We start from the raw sequence: 18,754 nt of genomic DNA on the forward strand, positions 1-18,754 counted from the left end.
CAACATTCTTGACTTATCTGGTAGAAAGTGATGCCTTAAAAAATAAAGCTCCTATGCTTTTCAAGACAATTTTTAAGTCTTTATCTTTATTGAATCCAGAGAGAAAACAATGATTTACAGAATGGAAAAAAAAAGTGTGTGTCATGTCTGAATGCCTTAGGATTTAATTTAACATAATGGATAGGGTTTACTTACAGGTTTAAAAACTACATTTGCTAATATTTTTATAGTGTAACCTAATATTTCAGTTGTAGAAAGAAGCCATTAGTAGTTACTAATAATAATAGTTACAACCTCAGAGTGCTATTGAGAGGTGTCTGTTGTTCAGTTGCTAGATGGTGTTCAAGAAGATCTTTTAAAAGGCAGAAGTCACTTCACTGCCCACTGCTGGCTGAATTATTGATGTTGCTCTCTTGGTATAAGTCCAAACTTTAGTCTGTCTCACCCTTACTCAGCTAATAAAGAGGCATTATAGTGATAACAAACAAAATATTGGGGTAGCATCTTTCTCATTTTGAGGGTGATCATTTGAAAGAAAACGTAAGACCAGGTATCGATGAAATATGTGGCTGCTCCACTACTGAGAGGTATCTCATGACTCCAGTGAGTGTCAAGAGATTGATTATTTGCTAAGAGAGAGAACAGGAAGGTCAGGAGACATACTGGTAAATGGACAAGATTCAACATGGCTGTTATTAGGTTTGGCTTCCTTAGTGGCTTAACTGGTAAAGAATTCGCCTGTAATGCGGGAGACCTGGGTTCGATCCCTGGGTTGGGTAGATCCCCTGGAGAAGGGAACAGCTACTGGCTCCAGTATTCTGGCCTGGAGAATTCCACGGACTGTATAGTCCATGGGTTCGCCAAGAGTCGGACACAACTGAGCGACTTTCACTTTCACTTATTAGGTTAGGAGCCCCCAAATGGAAGCAGGATCAAAACAAGGGCTAGTGCATATGTTAAGGACGTCTCAGGGGGTGCTAGATTCAGAGGAACTTACTAGATTCAGAGGAATCTAAATGATTTGGGGAGGATTGCTTTTTTATTGCAGTAAAATATACATAACCATAAATGTTACCATTTTAATAATCTTTTAAGTGTTGAATTCAGGGGCATTTAGCACATTCGCAGTGTTTGCAGCCATCACTGCTCTCCATTTCCAGAGCTTTTTCATCATCTCAACTGTAATTCTGTCCTCTTTAAGCAACAGTGTGCCCCTCTCCCTTCCTCCAGCCCCTGCTAACTTCCCTTCTACTCTGTCTCGATGCATTTGCTGATTCTAAGTCCCTCGTGTAACTGGAATCATACAGTACATGTCTCGTTCTGCCTGGCTGAGTTCACTTGCTAGCCAGTATCTTTTAGTCCATTTCTTTTCTTCTTAAGTAAACCAGAGCTAAGTGATTTTTTTGATGGGCTCAGGAAAGTTTTATGGCAACGAGATTATAGGTGTGTGGCATCATGGGAATGCAGTAAAGACGCATTCATCCATCCAGAACTCAGCTTCCTTGCAGCTTGACGTGAACAGAGCACAGCTGAGAACCAGGGCGAACATTCAGAAGGTGTCCTAACAGATGCAGTGCTGGTTACAGGGAACCGAAGATGACCCGGTATACTCTTGGGCGAATCCACTGGGCCCTCACTTTGGTTTACTCTTGCATTAGACACTTCTAACAAGCTTCTAGAGCTTCCAACCCCATAGCATTTTAGAAACAGCATATCAGGATGAGAGGAGAGGGGAACGGCTGGGAGCAGGCTCACTTAGTGATAAGAAGCGATTTCAAGGAAGAAGAGAAAGTCTGCTCTCACTCATCTCGGAAGCCGCCAGTCATCACTGTGCTGCAGCTCCGCAGAAATGACATAAAAGCGATGCTCCCAGGTAATCCACCCGTTCACTCCACAAACCGAGCACAAATGCCGGCACGGAGCAAAGCCTTGTGAATCCCACACAGTTGTCAGGCTCAGCTTTCACCAGTACAAGGCTACACTGTGATCATCCTGCTTTAAGAGAGACTGAGTCTGTCTCTCAACGTTGTTATTTTTCTGTGTTTTGAATTCTGGACAAGAAGTATGTGAATTTCGCTTTTACGCAACCAAGCCATTTGGAGCGGACGGCTGCCCCTGAACACTGAAGGACGCACCCTGTCTCCCCTGACCACACCTAGGTGTTCACACTTGGCGGAGAGAACGTGGGCTCCAATCCAAAGCCTCTTCACTAAGAGAAGGAGCACCCATGCAAAAGAGGCTTTGGTTGTCTGGGGCTTCTCTGTGGCTGGGGGAGGTGTGGCTGGCTTGTGAACCCTTCTCTCTGGCGTCTTCGTGGAGGCGGCCCACCCTCCTGAAGCGGCCCTTCCTCCCCTCTCTCCCCGCCGCAGCACCCTGTCCACGTGCTGCCATGCGATGGTGGCGGCCATCTACCCCTTCACCTGGCAGCACACCTACATCCCCGTGCTGCCGCCCGCCATGATCGACATCGTGTGCTCGCCAACGCCCTTCCTCATCGGGCTGCTCACCAGCTCGCTGCCGCTGCTCAGGGAGCTGCCGCTGGAGGAGGTGAGCTCCCTGTCGGGGCCAGGGTAGGGGGAAGGGGCTGCCTGTGGCTCTGCCAGCAGGCAGGGTCAGGGGAGCAGCGGGACCCCACGGCTTTGTGAGTCAGCACCCTCCTGCCAAGTCACCTTCAGCAGAACCTCTTGACTGCAGACTCAGTCTCCCCTCTAAATGTACCTACAGCCATGGACACCCATTGAGAAAGGCTGCAGTCAACAATTTGTTGCTGTTGTTGAGTCGTGTCCCACTCTTTGCGACCCCACAGACCACTGTCCATGGGATTTCCCAGGCAAGGATACTGGAGTGGGCTGCCATTTCCTTCTCCAGGGGATCTTCCATCTTCCGTGGATAGAAAGCTGTGTCTCCTGCATTGGCAGGTGGATTCTTTACCTCTGAGCCACCAGGGGAGCCCAACCAACGATTTACTCGATTTTAATACACCTAGTCAGTAAAGAGCCATCTGCCCTACCCTTCCCCCATCCACCCCTCTGTCATGGGAAGAAAGCACACAAAGAGCTAATGGTAACTGGAAATCATCTTTGGGCCAATAACAAAGTCTTGAGAAGGACTGTGTTCCTATAAGTAGGTCGTTTTTTGTATCAGCTAAAAAGGCAATAAGCTAAATGTGTTCAGGGATTGAGTTCTGGATCCAAATGAGAAAAGCCCTGCTTAGCGTCTCTGTGATTATTGAGTCCCAGCCCCTTCCTCTAAATGGTTTCTGTCTCCAGTACTGAGAGCTTCCAGCAGTCAGAGCAGAACCGTGGGGACTAAGTGATGCTGCACAGAACAGCCAGGCCTGAACCCTCCCGGTGTCCCGAAATGCAGTGCCTCTAATTGCCCAGGTGGTCCTGCAGTCCTGTTAAAGATTAACCAGCAGACTCAGGTCTTTGAGTGTGTGTTTGTGAACTGCAGAGGGTTTTCCTGGGTGCACTGTAAGCCTGCAGATGGCTCAGTTCACCCCCCCAGGAGAGGGTATGAGAAGGAAGGACAGCCCCTCTCAGCTCCCAGCTCCTGTGTTAGAGCCCGTGGTTCCTGCTGTCGTGGAAAGACGGTGGGCACACAGGCCCCCGTGCTCGTCCTCTGTCATAGCCAGCGGTCCACACCGTGTGATCCCGTGAGTGGCCGCCTTCCCAAGTTTTGTGCCCTGGTCCCTTCACTTGCCTCTCCCTAGTTGTGGCCCCGGGTCTCAGCCTCACTCTGAGGAAGGAGGACGAAAGTGCTTTACCTGAAAGCCTTGACTCGTGGGAGCCCAGCACCTGCAGCTTGGCTTACTGTCTCGTTGGGTCCAGTCCTCTGGGTCTCTCCCCTTTTATCCCATTAAGAGAAATGACAAGACTAAGTGGGTAACTGGGAGGTAGGAGGGGGAGGCCTGGCGGGGGTGGCAGAATCCAGTGGAATGGGAACAAGCTGGGGCTCTAGCCTCTCTGACTCAGTGACCCACATGCTAAAAAACAGTTGGAGCAGCTCTGCCTTAGCCAGTCCAGGAACAGGGCAGGAAGTCCAGCTTTTGGCCCACTCGTATCCTAGCTTGCGGTTACAGTGTTGAAAGCATGCATGTCTGGAAAGCTTTTTCCCCGCCTCCCCCTTCATCATCTGTGGCTTCAGTGGCAATGTCAGGAAACCACAATTGGCCTACTCCACCCCCACCCGGCTGCCTCCCTGGGTGCCAAGAAAGAAAGAAGGTTAACAGTCCGTTTCGATATGCTGGAAGCCCTCCCTGCTAACAGTAACAGTCCCTTTTCCTCACCTCATAGGTCCTGGTGGTCGACCTCGTCAACAATCGGTTCCTCAGGCAGGTGAGTAAGAAGCAACCCAGCTTCAACCACTGCTTGCTCTGTTTGCACCTCTTTGATGTTTAGAGCTCGCCTTTCCAGCTCTGTGGTGGGCCTGGAATCCCAAAGCAGGCCAGCAGGCAGGGGCAGTCCCCGGCCAGGGCTTGACTGAGGACAGGACAGAAGGCAGGGGCCAAAGAAGAGGGGTTTGGACAAAGGATTGATTCCCATGGGCTCTGTCACAAAATGGTTTGCTGATAGAATCTTTATATAGGTTATAACTGTAGACACTTAACCTTTTTCAACATGCCTTTAAATATTTGACAACAAATTTCATGATATAATACAAAGTGGAAAAATCAGGATAAAAATTATATACACTACTTTGCTGATCTTGCTTTTTAAAGGATAGAAATGAGGGGGAAAATACACATATATAGAAAGATAGAAAGGAAAACTCATCAAAACATCAATTCTGGTTGTCTTAGAGTGGGAGACTGAAAAGGAGACAGATAATGAGCAATTTTAGATTATTTTGATATTTTCATACATTTTTTATAATGATCATAAACTACTTTCATTATCAGAGAATGAGGGTTGGGTGCAGTTCAGTCCCTGGTGAGGGAACCCACGTGCTCCGTGGCATGGCCAAATAAATAAACTTGGAGTGGCTACTGAAAAGTTATGCATGATAATGCTGTTCTTTATTATTAGCTCCATCTACTTTCACTTTCCAAGGGCCCTCTGGGTAGGCCCATCCCCACTGCCCTCCGGCTCTGAGACCCAGATCATAAAGCCAGCTTTCAATCATACTGGTCATCTGCCCTGACCAAAGCCCCTTGATAAGAATTAGCCACCTTGCGGGGTGGAGCATTGGGAAACTACTGAGTAGCCACTTAGGTGCAGGGAACTTTCTCAAGTTAATTGTGTTGCATTTAATTCCTCCCAGCCTTACTGAGCTATTATTGACATATAACATATTTAAATTTAAGACGTACAACATGATGAGTTGATATACGTTGAGAAATTAGAACCACAATACAATTAGTTAACCCTTCCATCCCCTCACATAATTACCTGTGTATGGGGGGATAGCACTTAAGATTTACTCTCTCAATAACTTTTAAGTATACTTGAGCTATAGTCACCAAACTAGACATTAGATGCCTCAGAATTTACTCATTTTCTAGCTGGAAATTTGTGCCCTTTGACCAACATTTGCCCTTTTCCTCACCCCTCACCCCTGGTAACCACCTCTCTACTCTGTTTTTATGAGTTGAGTTTTTTAATTAATTTTTTGAGTTCAGTATTTTAGATTCCACATATAAGTGAGAACGTACAGGATTTATTTTTTGCTGTCTGGTCTCCCTCACTTAGCATTATGTCTTCAAGGTCTGTCAGTGTAGTCACAAAAGCGGTATGTCTTTCTTATGTGGCTGAATACTATTCCATCGTGCGTATATACGTATGTGCGTGTGTACTTACTTTCTCCCATTTTGGAGGCTGCCTTTCTGTTTTGATGACATCATTTTACTGTGCAGGAGCTTTTCAGTGTGGACTCCGACTTGTTAATTCTTGCTTTTGTGGCTTGTGCTTTTGGTGTCATATCCCCAAAAATCGTTGCCAAGATCAGTGTCAAATAGCTTTTCACCTGTATTTTCTTCCAGCAGTTTTACAGTTTCTGGTCTTCATTTAAGTCTGTGATCCATTTTTTTTAAATCCACATAATCTGGGGGAGAGGTACAAGATAGGGGTTCAGTTTCATTCCTTCGTATATGTATGTCTAGTTTTTCCAGTACCATTTAGGTTAAGCAACCACCCTTTTCCCCTTGAATATTCAGCTCCCTTGTCAAGTGTTAATTGACTGTATATGAATGGGTTTATTTCTGGCCTCTCGATTCTGTTCTGTTTATCTTATTGTTGTTCAGTCGCTCAGTCGTGTCCAGCTCTTTGCGGCCTCATGGACTATAGCACGCCAGGCCTCCCTGTCCTCCACTGTTCGTCTGTGTTTCTGTTTTTATGCCAGTTGATGCTGGGAAAGACTGAAGGCAGAAGGAGAAAAGGACAACAGAGGATAAGATGGTTAGATAGCATTACCAACTCAATGGACGTGAGTTTGAGCAAGCTCCAGGAGAGGGTAGGGGAGGACAGGGAAGCCTGGCGTGCCACAGTCCATGGGGATGCAAAGCCTTGGACAGGACTGAGCGACTGAATAACAATAACACCCATACTGTCTTGATTACTATAGTTCCATGATAAAGTTTGAAATCAGGAATTAGGATGCCTCTGGCTTTGTTCTTCTTTTCTAAGATTGTTTTGGCTGTTCAGTCTTTTATGGTTCCATACACATTTTAGGATTTTTTTTTTCTATTTCTGTGAAAAACATCATTAGAATTTTCATAGGAATTTGCATGGAATCTATAGATGGCTTTGAGTAGCATGGCCGTTTTAACTATTTATTCTTTCAATCCATGAACACAGAATATCTTTCCATTTATTTTATATCTTCTTCAGTTTCATTCATCGCCATCTTATTTGTTGCATTTAATCTTCACAGTGAGGTAACCCGTTTTACCAAATGGGGAAGCTGAGGCTCCTGTAGCTTGTTAAGAGTGGAATCAAGATTCAAGCCTCTGGTTCGAAGTTGCGTCTCTCCACTAAACCAGGAACCGTGCCGGGCCTGCCCTGAAGAATCCGCTGTGTACATCTGGCCAGGGTGCAGCCACCGTCCCGGGAAATGCTGGGACAATGACTCCCGTTTTTTCTGTTTTACAGATGGACGATGAGGACTCCATTCTGCCCCGGAAGCTTCAGGTAGCCCTGGAACACATTCTGGAGCAGAGGAATGACCTGGCTAGTGAGCAGGATGATGGGCCCCCAGATGGCAAGCGAGGTAAATGCTCAACCACCTCCCAGACTGCACCCCTGCCTCCGTCCTTGGAGTCAGGGAGCAGTGAACTATGGGCATGTCCACTTGACACGGGGTTCAGTCGGAAAATGGGCAGCGAGGTGCACCAGGAGAGAGGCTGGCGCTCATCCCCTTCAGCAGCGAGTTGTAGGAAAAACCTTTCCCACCCCACCCCCAGTTTAGCTCTAAAAAATCTGTTTAAAGGTAGGAAAGAAATGACAGGCTCACTGTGGGGAACCTCTTTCATGGATCATCACAGTCGGCCTTGCAGGAACCTGGAATAGCATCCTTGTCTTTTCTGACTGACTCATCCCAGAGGCTCTGCCTCCGCCCTCAGCGGTCCTGGTCCTCCCCTGCTCTGCTCAGGCCCTGAGTCCAGCCCCTTGAACGAGGTGGTGTCTGAAGCCTTTGTCCGCTTCTTCGTGGAGATCGTGGGCCACTACTCGCTGTTCCTGACGGCAGGCGAGCGCGAGGAGAGGACCCTGCAGCTGCAGCGAGAGGCCTTCCGCAAAGCCGTCTCTTCCAAGAGCCTCCGCCGGTTCCTGGAGGTCTTCATGGAGACCCAGACGTTCCGGGGCTTCATCCAGGAGCGAGAGCTGCGCCGGCAGGACGCCAAAGGTCGGGGGCCTTGCCGTCTCCTCGGGTGTCGCTTTCCCTCTCCTCCCCACGCCCAGAGCCCCACTCCCAGTTCCCGTGCGAGTTCTCCTCTGTCCTCGTCTCCCCAGCTTGACCAGACTCTTAGGGACACCCTTTCCCTCCTCTCTCTGTGGCGTCTCTCCTCCATTTCCTCTTGTCCCTTCTGCCCTCCTTCCTCCCCCTCTCCCCTGGGCCCTGGGGCTGGACAGAGGAGGAGAGGCTGGCCCGCACCCTTTGCTCCATGTGCTGCCACCGACGCCCAGCGGGTTGGCCGTGGGGAAGGAGGACAGCAGAGACTCCCCCCAGCCTGGGGAGCCCGAGGGCCCTCTGTCCTCACACACACACACACTCACCCACCCCGTCCCCTGCTCCTCAGGTTCTCCTTGTCTCCCTCAGTGTCCCTGTCCTTGTTGCTGGGTTCCATCACGCCTCTAGAGATCAGGACCAGGAAGTGTGCGGAAGAGGATGAAACCGTTTCTGTCTCTTTCTTCCATGCTCTTGAAGTCGTTTGGGGAATCTGAAAGCTAGAAATATCAGGAAAGGCTGCCCCAGGTGGGAGCTAGGCCAGAGGACCAGAGAGATAGATGATTAACCCTGAGGAGAGGCCACCCAGTGATGAGGGTCGGGGATGCGGGAGCAGCTGGCCCAGGCCTGGGTATCCTCTGGTCCCGCAATTGCAGACCCTGAGCTAAGGCAGCAAAGCTCCACACCCCCAGAGCTCTGTGCATTGCAGAAAGGGGGACTGTCATACTTCAGATGATTCTGATGAGGGTATCCAGAGAGACAAAAGAAGGTGGATTAGAGCCTAGGAGGAGGCACACAACTCCTGATGAAAGAATTCACTTGAAGACCTGCCGGGTACACCCACGGATCACTGTCTGATAGAAGATCAGGGGGAGATGATGACAGTAGCCTGAGGCTCCAGCCCTGGGTGAGAACTGAAGGTCCCTGCCTGCTGAGGTGACCTGCCCACTCCGCCCTCCTGAGTCCCTAGACGGCAGCCGGGCTCCCAGGAGGCAGGCCACTTGCCAGGGGCCCTCTTACAGGAGATCTCAAGGAGAAGGGAAGGGCCAGGACCACCTGGTTCTTCTCTGAAACCAGGGGCCTAACAGTGCAGGCGCTTGGAAGGTGTTCGTCGAGGAAAAATAGGACTTCACCCACGAGCTAGCTTTACAGCTTTCCAAAAACAGTTACTGCACGAGGCTGGGCAATTATAAGGTCAGGAAAAAAACCTTTTAACTCTAAACGATTCAGAGCATGTTTATAGAGCAGCTCCGTCTCAGCAGCAAGGTTTCTCTTGTTTGCGGCAGTAAGGAAACGAACACATGCAGAAGCACCAAGAGAAGGAGCTAAAGCGGTTGGGATTTCTCTCATCAACAGGTCTATTTGAGGTCCGAGCCCAGGAGTACCTGGAAACACTTCCCAGCGGAGAACACAGCGGTGTCAACAAGTTCCTGAAGGGACTAGGTGAGGCCCAGGGGTCTGGGTTCCCGGCAGCAGCCCCCGGGGCCACGGGGTCTTGGCCAGTTCCTGCCACCGGGGCCGGGGCTCATGACACTGAACTCTGAGGCCTGCGCCCACTGGGCCCAGTTGGCATCGTACCACCCTCCTGTTCTGCCCTGTCCTCGGAGCGGAAGCTAAGGACACACGGCCCTCTCCCTGCCCTCCTGGGCCCTGGCTATGTTGCTCTTCTTTCACTCTTACCCCCCACATCTTCAGTCTTGGGGAGTGGGGCTTAGAAGTATGATGAGTGGAACCAGAGAAGGGGGCCTGACAGTAGAGACCTGGGCCAGTCTCCAGATGACCCTGAAAAGTGGAAATGTAAAAATTTCAGCAAGGACTGCAATTTAACCAGCCAAAACAGGCCCTTGCTAGGAAATGGAGGAGGAGAAGAAAGCAAAAAGCATGAGAGAGGGAGGGAGCAGGCCCCGGTGAGGCCAGCGCCTCAGAGGACCTGTGGGGGTCCTTCTTGGAGCCTCACCCAGGGGGCCGGTGCCTGGGAAGGGACCGCCGGCCTCCTGCAAGGCTGGGCTCCCAGGGAGGCGTGACAGTCCGTGCTTCCTGTGTCACCATTTCAGAAGCAACTGAAAGTCTGCAGCTCTGACAGTCTTCCCTTCAAAAGACCCCTGCTCACAGGGGAGGCACGAGTGCAGGGGGCGCCCAGGAAGGGGAAGGCCCCCAACTTCTCCTGGGCCCTGGGGTGAAGCTCGGGGCGGTGTGGGAGCCCCAGTTGTCCCCACCACAGCTGGTGTGAAAAGGGCACGATTTTAACTCGGCTCCTCCGTCTGCCTGGTGCAATGTTCTCATTTTCTTTTTTTAGGCAATAAAATGAAGTTTCTCCACAAGAAATAGCCCTCAACCCAGACTCCAGGGAAAACTTCCTCCCAGGGCAACCACATGTCTTAAAAACAGTCCTGGTGGTCTCCCTGAGAAGTCGGTCCTTGGTTGTCCCAGGTGCTGGAAAAAGGCCTGGATGGTTTCTGCTCATCCCTGCGCTGTCCCCAAGAACAGGATCCCAGAGCTGCCGGGAGGCAGCTTACTCAGAACAGCACTGGAAATGGGACCTGGGACCAGGCACATTCAAAGGGATTGTTTTGGGTTGTTGGATTTGGGGTGTTTTTTTTTTTTTTAATCTTAGCTATTAAAAAAGAAGAAGAAAAGTGTTTGGGTTTTCTTGTTATTACGCCAAGGCTAAGACAGCTGTCCTGCCCTGTGTCATGAACCTTTCCCGGGTTCATCCTGCCTGGCAGCTCACCCTGGAGCCAAGAGGAGGAGACGGAAGGAGCGGCCCCCAGGAACTTGGAACCGAGATGCTCCCCGGGGCAGAACTGAGGACAGGTTGGGGGGTCAAGGGAGAAGCACCATGGTGACACCCGTGGGCAATGCAGACCCCATGCTGCGGGTGTCAGGGCGGGAGTCCTCTCGGGGAAAGGATCGCAGGTAGTGGAGTGAGGTCCGTGCTGGAAAGGAGGACAGGGGACAGCAGCAGGATTTGGTTTCCTGGGATGAACGGCTCTTTCAGCCCGGCCGGTGACGCCACCTGCTGGCCGAGCCCGCTTGTCGTCATGTCGCCGCCTCTGGTCCCAAACGGTCCTGATTCTCCCGGACGGCCTCTTTTCCCCTCAGAGGCCACAGAGCCCGCCCCTGCCCAGGAGTCCACGACTTTTACAGGTACACGCAAAAAGAGGCTCTCTCTTCGTAAGATGTTAATAAAATATTCTTAGGGCCCTAAAGTTTACAATGCTGCTCACCTTAAAGACCACAAGCCACGGCCTGGACCCCATTACTGTTTTACTGCAGGAGATTTTCTCATCTCCGTGTAGGGCCCAGAGCAGCACAGGTAAAGTCGTACACGCTACACATGTAGGATGAATGGAGGGACTTCTGTTGTCATCAAGAAGAAGCATCAATGTTGGGTACATACACGATTCGAATGAACTTACAAAACAGAAAGAGACTCACAGACTTAGAGACCAAACCTGTGGTTGCTGGGAGAGGTGGGGGAGAGGCTGGGGGGAAGGGACAGTTAGGGAGTTGGAGACAGACGTGTACAAACTGCTATATTTAAAGTGGATAACCAAGAAGGACCTACTGTACAGCACAGAGAACGCTGCTCAGTGTTATGTGGCAGCCTGGATGGGAGGGGAGTTTGGGGGAGAATGGCTGCATGTTTATGCATGGCTGAGTCCCTTCACTGCTCACCTGAAGCTGTCACATCTTTGTTAATTGGCTATACCCCAATACAAAATACAAAGTTAGAAAAAAAGGAGCATCAAAACTTTGGGGATGGCTTCCTCAGACTCATATAGCCAGAGGGGAGGAGGCAGGAGGTTCGGAGAAGGCTGCACTCCGGGGGGCGCTGTCCTGCACCGGTGATACAGGCACGCTCTCAAAGCAGGCCTCGGGGCCGCCCCGTGGCCAGCCCGCTGCCTGGCATCCCACCAGGTGGGTTTCCTCTGGGTGGCACCGGGAACCCTACAAAAACACACAAAAGGAATGTGCTATGACCCTGGGGCCTGGGCTGCCCGGCAGAGGTTCTTGACCTTTAAGGAGATGGGAGCAAAGAGTCTTCCGAGAAAAAATAAGAACGAGAGGAAAACGAGGAGAGGTCGGCCTCTCACCCCATACTAGGGGTTCTTAACTAAAGTCATGGTCCACCAAATTGTATCCAAGATTTGGTGTGTCCATTTGTTTTGGGGGCAAGAATCCATAGTTTACATCAGATTCTGAAAGGGGTCCAAGGCCCCCCCAAAAGGATAGGAACATAACAATTACCTAGGTGTATAGATATGTATATATATACAGATATGTAGGGCTTCCCTGGTGGCTCAGAGGGTAAAGCGTCTGCCTGCAATGTGGGAGACCTGGGTTCAATCCCTGGGTCCGGAAGATCCCTTGGAAAAGGAAATGGCAAACCATTCCAATATTCTTGCCTGGAGAATCCCATGGACAGAGGAGCCTGGTAGGCTACAGTCCACGGGGTCACAAAGAGTCGGACACAACTGAGTGAAAATTTATTTATTTAATTTTATAGATATGTATAGTTGGGGGTTGGGGAAGACTGAAAGAGAATCTCTGGGTGTGGGGACTCAGGAATTTGTAACAAGTGCCTCAGATTAGTTAACTTCATTAACACCAATATTCTGCCCAAAGATGATCACTTCCTTAATATTTTGAAATATACTTTCTTTTATAACTTATTTCATATTATATTGTTTACTCAACACCTCTCAGTGAATAAATATACACTTTTGTCAACATTTCTAGTGGCTATGTAATATTCTGTTTTGCAGATATGATAAACGTTATTTTACCAATCCTCTCATGAATGTAAGATATTTCCAATTTTTAATATCATAAAAAGCATTGAGAAAAGCATCTTTGTAAAAGTTTCTTAGTACCTATGCCTTGTTTTCTATTTTAAAGGTTATTTATTTACTTATTTTTGGCTGTCCTGGGTCTTTGTTGCTGCGCGGACTTTTCTCCGGTTGTGGCGAGCAGGGACTACGCTCTAGCTGCAGTGCGCAGGCTTCTTGTTGTGGCGGCTTCTCTTGTCACAGAGCATGGACTCTGGAGCACAGGCTCAGTAGCTGTGGTACACAGGTTTAGTTGCTCCATGGCCTGTGGGATCTTCCCAGACCAGGGATCAAACCCGTCTGTGTCTCCTGCATTGGTAGGTGGATTCTTTACCACTGAGCCGCCAGGGAAGCCCCTATTTTCATTTTTGCTTGAAGTAAATATATCTACAGAAGAGTGCTCAGATCATGCCTACACAGCCTGACAGACTTCCACAAAGAACCACATCCGTGGGCCCAGCCCAAGAGCAGAACATCACCGGGTGCAGCTCACCTTACCCACATCCCTCCCACCCTCCTCTGCATAAGTTTAAACTAAGTCAGCTAAGGAAGGGCCTTCACTTTGCAAAGTGGTAACTGAGGATGGGGAGCATCAGAAACCAGAGGAAAAAATAGGGTTGTGATTCCCTGCTCACAGTCCAGGGCAGACCTTGGATGGACAACGCTATTTGGGTTTAGAAACCAAGTGTGACCAAGAAGCATGGGTGTGTTAGAACATGGCCACTCAACCTTTTCGTCTTACCTCACACCAACAGTCTGTCCAAGAACCAAGTCCTCTGATTCCATTAAAAAAATTAAGAAAAAAACTTCATACATTTTCCAAGAAGAATGTGTATTTAGAAGCATTCCATTATCGTGTTTCAATTCAGGGTCAATCACATGGTCATGAAAACCAATTGGAGCAGGACTTCTGGGTGGGTTTCATTGCTGTAGACTATCCGAGACACTGGTGGGCAAGGGAAGGGATGAGTGGGAGCAGGTGTGGTTGGGTTGGCATGTCTTGGTAACTGGCCGGAGATAGGGCATCTGAAAGAGAAGGCAGCTGTCACCACTGCTGAGACAAGGGAAAGTGAGTTCTTAGAAATTATCACACAAACATTTTCTCACGCAGACCGAGAACAATGAGAAGATCTGCTATTTATTATTTCTTTTTGCCCATTACTATGTTCAGTGCGGGCTTGCCAGGTAGCAGTAGTGGTAAAGAACCCACCTGCCAATGCAGGAGATGTAAGAGACACAGTTTTAATCCCCGAGTCAGGAAGACCCCCTGGAGGAAGGCTTGGCAACCCACTCCAGTGTTCTTGTCTGGAGAAGCCCATGGACAGAGGAGCCTGGTGGGCTGCAGTCCATGGGCTCTCGCAGAGTTAGACGCGACTGAAGCAACTTTGCATGCATGCATGCATGCACACGTGTTCAGTTCATCATGTGTGTTATTTGATCACTTGAATGTAAGCATCATGAGGGAAGGGACTGTGTCCATCACGTTCAATGCTGAATTCCCAGAGCCTAAAATCAGTGCCTGGCACAGAGTCATCTCTCAGTAAATGTTTGCTGACCAAAGCAACAATTACCCCAGTAGTATTAAGGTGGGACTGTACTGACTCTGTCGCAGGCAGCAAGCTCAGCAGAGATGCATGGGTACTCCTCCAAGTCAAAGGAGTACTTCATCAGGAGACGTCAGCCTGCTCCTGACTGTATCAGCCACTTCCCGTAGCTCAGATATCTTGTTTTCAGCACAGCACCAAGCTCCTAGGAGACCACATTAATAATCAGAAGGTTGCTTGGTGAGTAGGAAAGCAGAGCAAAGGTGTTGGAGAGTCTGCAGGGATATCTCCCCAGGAGGGGAGGGGAGCCCAACAGACTTCCCTGTCTCACAGCGCATCTGTTCCCCTGGACATTTCCCCTGCCCCCACCCCGCCCTCCATTTTTTTTCCTTTGTTTTATTTTATTGGGGGGAAATTCACGTAACACAGAAGTCCATTCATCACTCAATGAATACTTGGGTTTTTTCCACCTTTTGGCTATTGTGAATAGTTCCGCAACAAACATGTGTTCATGTATTTGGGCTTCCCAGCTAGTGGTGGTGGTACTGGTAAAGAACCTGCCTGCCAATGCAGGAGATGTAAGAGACACAGTTTTAATCCCTGGGTCAGGAAGACCCCCTGGAGGAGGGCTTGGCAACCCACTCCAGTATTTTGGCCTGGAGAATTCCATAGAGGAGCCTGGCAGGCTACAGTCCATAGGGTTGCAGAGTCGGACACGACTGAAGCAACTTAATGCACACGCACGCATGTGTTTGTTTGAATAGTGGACTGAGTTGTTCGTGCTCATTTGTGTCTGACTGTGTAATCCCGTGGACTGAAGCCCTCCAGGCTGCCCTGTCTGTGGGATTCTCCAGAGAAGAATACTGGAGTGGATTGTCATTTCCTCTTCCAGGGGATCTTCCTGACCCAGGATGGAATTCCACTGCACTGGCAGGCAGATTCCTTACCACGGAGCCACCTGGGAAACCCATTGGTTTGAGTACCTGTTTTCAATGTCTTCAAGTATATACCTACAAATGGAATCGCCAAGTCATAGGTTAGTATCTACATTTAAATTTTTGAAGCACTATCAAAGTGTTTTCCATAGAGGTTACAGGATTTTATACTCCTGCCCACAAGATATGAGGGGTGCCGGCTTTTCCTATGTTCCCTCCCTTTCTTCAGACAGATCCCAGCTTTCTTAACTATATCCATCACCTTCCAGCCACACCTCTGAGGGGACCCCATGTTTCTCAGGGGTGATTGGCATCACCTGCATCAGATCCACCTGGGATATTAAGTACAGATGCCTGGAATCCACCTTGACTTATCTGGGACTAAAGCCCTAGAGCCCTTGAATGGCTGCAAGTTTCCCAAATATCTTCAAGTACTTAACAGGTCTCTGTCTTAGATGACTCACTTCTTCAGGTGACCCAATCTCCTCCCTTATATGTAAATTATCCTGTAAGTTTCACTGACAGTAATCTTAGGGCCAAGTTTTGAAATTAAGACTTTTGCACACATGGCCCAAGTTCAGTATTACATAAGAGCTGAAATGCTTTAAAGAACAAAAATATTGACGAAAGCTTACAAGAGTCCACAGACCTGGTAAATTCAGGTTGTGTTTCTTTTGGGGGGTGGGGGGTGCAGTGGTAAAGAATCCACCTGTCAATGCAGGAGACCCAGGTTCGATCCCTGGGTCGGGAAGATCCTCTGGAGAAGGAAATGGCAACCCACTCCAGTATTCATGCCTGGAGAACCCCAAGGACAGAGGAGCCTGATAGGCTGCAGTCCATGGGGTCGCAAAGAGTCGGACACGACAGCATGCACATTAATCACCTTGCCTAGGCTTAAAAGCAAACCCACCGCGGTACAGGTTAGACCCTCCCCCCGCCAAAATCCTGAGGAGAGATGGCTGCGGGAGTGAACTCAGAGGAGGGCAGGGCGGGCGGAAGCTGGAGCCTCAGCTCAGAGTTCAGGGGGGTTGACATGAGCTAAGAGTTCAGACTTGGCTGCTTGGGACGGGCTGGAACAGGCAGAGGAGGAAGGGGAGATTCCTGGCCGAGCAAAGGTTAGTAAGGAGAGCAATAGGCAGGTGAGAAGGGCCGCTTAACTGCTGGCGCCTGTCAAGGCCAATTAACTTCCCTCCCTGGCTTGTCCAGCAGCCACGCCTCACCCCCACCCAGCTGTTGCATGGGGTTGCGCTGCCAGCCTGTAACTTATTCCAGGCTACAGTGAGCAGAGGCCTGCTGCCAACCTCCCTGACACGGGGCCAGGGAGCCGTCTCACCTTTGATCAACTCTAGGCTCCCTACCTGCCCCTCTGAGTCTCCTTGCCCTCAACCTCACCCCTCCTCGCCTGACCATAATCCTGAGAGCCCACAGTTCAGTAGTCCTGCAACCAAACCTCACCACAGGTTGTCCTTCCTGCCACGGAGCTAATTCCCTGACCTGCATGGGCGGAATGTGGGCCGAGTTGTTTTTCTGGCAGATTCAGGCGGACCCACCCTTTGCTGTCGTGGCCCCTGGACAGGTGTGAAAGGGCTTCTTATCCGAAGGGGCTCTGGGTGGCAGCAGACCCGACAAGCCAGGGGGCAGCTGACGTGGGTCCTAAGAAGGGCAGGGCCTGGCCAGCTGACAGCTGCCCTGGGCGACCGGAGCCCCAGTGGTTCCCAGGCTGAGGACGCTTTTCTCCCCTCTCTGCCCTGGTTTATCCAGCCTGGGAAAGCTCTGGGTGGGAGCTGAGGTGGCATGCAGCCCTGCCAAGGCCAAGCCAGGGTCAGCCAAGCTAGGGTGACTCACAGGGTCAGGGGTCGGTGCCTTCCCAGCAGCGTGGGGTCTGTGGGCTCCGCATCCTTGGCTCCATCCACCCAAATGACCCCGCAAGGCTGGTCAAGCCTCACTTTGTGTGGAGGTGGAGCTGTGGAAGCAGATGGCTGTCGAAAGCCCCCTCTCTCAAGATGGGGACATTTGCCTTCTGGGGGTATGGGGAGGGTAAGGGCCCTGCCATACCAAGGAGGATGGTCTCTGTCACGCACTTTCTAGCCACATCAAAACGTTGCTCTTTAAAAACAGAAAGCAGGTGATGATTGCACAATGATGTGAATGTACTTAACGCTACTGAACTGTAAACTTAAAAGTGATTAAACTATCAGATTTTATGTCATGTGCCTGCTGTCTTAGAAAAACAATTAAAAAGCCCATAGCAATAACTTTGCAATGCATTTATATTCTGTGCAATTAAATTAACCTCAATGGTAAAGAATCCGCCTGCTAATGCAGAAGACCTGGGTTCAATCCCTGAGTTGGGAAGAGGAGAAGGAAATGGCAACCCACTCCAGTATTCTTGCCTAGGAAATCCCATGGACAGAGGAGCCTGGTGGGCTACAGTCCATGGGGTCACAAACAGTCAAACATGACTGAGCCACTAAACAACAACAAATATATTATCCAAGGGCTTCCCAGGCGTTGCCGTGGTAAAGAATCTGCCTGCCAATGCAGGAGATGCAAGAGATGCAGGTTTGATCCCTGGGTCGGGAAGATCCGCTGGAGAAGGAAATAGCAACCCACTCCAGTATTCCTGCCTGGGAAATTCCATGGACAAAAGAGCCTAGCTGGCTACAGTCCATAGAATTGCAGAGTCAGACATGACTGAGCACACACACATGTATCGTCCACACCGTATTTCTACAGGATAAACACCAACTTCTTCCTCTATGTAATTGTTTCCTTTCACTCTCCAGACACTGATCCTGGGAACACTTTCTAAGTCTCCGTGGGAAAGAAATACTGTTGTTGTTAATATTTAGTCGCTAAGCCGTGTCTGACTGTTTTGTGACCCCACAAACTGTAGCCCACCGGGCTCCTCTGTCCGTGGGATTTTCCAGGCAAGAATACTGGACTGGGTTGCCATTTCCTTCTCCAGGGGATCTTCCTGACCCAGGGATTGAATCTGTGTCTCCTGCCTGGCAGGCAGATAGATTCTTTACCACTGAGCCACCTAGGAAGCCCAGGAAAGTAATATATGTTCTTCTTAAACTTTGAGTTCTTACCATTGCAGGACTGATCCAGGAGGTGGTGAAGGAGCCCTTTAATTCCTCAGAGGTGTGGGGATAACAAATGGAGGCTGAGGACAAGACCAAGCGCATGTGGTCTGCGTGGCCCAGCAGAATTTTGCTAACGCTTGATATTCCCTCCTTCCTCTGCTTTCTAGATGGCAGTCCCTCCTCCTTCCTTTCTCAGCCTCAGAGCTCCACCTTCCCTCGGCCCAAAGATAAGCTCTCTCAGAGAATCAGGCTGTGGTGATAACTGTTTGGGGAGTCACCCCCACAAGGCATTTTCAACCGCTGACCCTTAAGCTATGACCCCACAAGTGTGGATTCCAGAGCTGAGACCAGTGCTGGGGGAGGGGGGAAGATGTCATTGGTGGGGGTGGGCGGGTCTGTCCTGAATGTCACCGCCCCCCGGGGACATTGCCATCCCACCCTGGTCTCCATCATGCCTGCCTCACCAAGCAGCT

At 50.0% G+C, this 18,754-nt stretch overlaps 1 protein-coding gene and 1 long non-coding RNA gene across 7 annotated transcripts in view; one reads left to right on the forward strand and one right to left on the reverse strand.

Annotated features, from left to right (window-relative positions):
• Positions 1 to 10,517, forward strand: part of DENND2A (DENN domain containing 2A) — a 99,984-nt gene extending 89,467 nt beyond the window's left edge. For all 6 annotated transcript variants that reach the window (XM_086395237.1, XM_086395235.1, XM_086395236.1 and 3 more), the window contains 6 exons: positions 2,370 to 2,547; positions 4,296 to 4,337; positions 7,089 to 7,206; positions 7,588 to 7,839; positions 9,238 to 9,324; positions 10,178 to 10,517. In XM_086395237.1, the coding sequence (XP_086251363.1) occupies positions 2,370 to 2,547; positions 4,296 to 4,337; positions 7,089 to 7,206; positions 7,588 to 7,839; positions 9,238 to 9,324; positions 10,178 to 10,209 (709 nt within the window). In that variant the 3' untranslated portion in view covers positions 10,210 to 10,517. The remainder of the gene's footprint in view (positions 1 to 2,369; positions 2,548 to 4,295; positions 4,338 to 7,088; positions 7,207 to 7,587; positions 7,840 to 9,237; positions 9,325 to 10,177) is intronic.
• A 3,007-nt stretch (positions 10,518 to 13,524) lies between these two features.
• LOC147373687 (uncharacterized) lies at positions 13,525 to 18,426 on the reverse strand. Its single transcript, XR_015161985.1, has 3 exons — positions 18,288 to 18,426; positions 14,316 to 14,462; positions 13,525 to 13,739 (listed from the first exon to the last, which is right to left on the reverse strand). It is a non-coding gene; the product is annotated as an uncharacterized LOC147373687 (long non-coding RNA).
• Between the last annotated feature and the right edge of the window lie 328 nt (positions 18,427 to 18,754).

This window comes from Bos grunniens, chromosome 4 (genome assembly GCF_055505025.1).
Source record: "Bos grunniens cultivar Pamir isolate PY7600 chromosome 4, Bosgru_T2T1.0, whole genome shotgun sequence".
Lineage (NCBI taxonomy): Eukaryota > Metazoa > Chordata > Mammalia > Artiodactyla > Bovidae > Bos > Bos grunniens.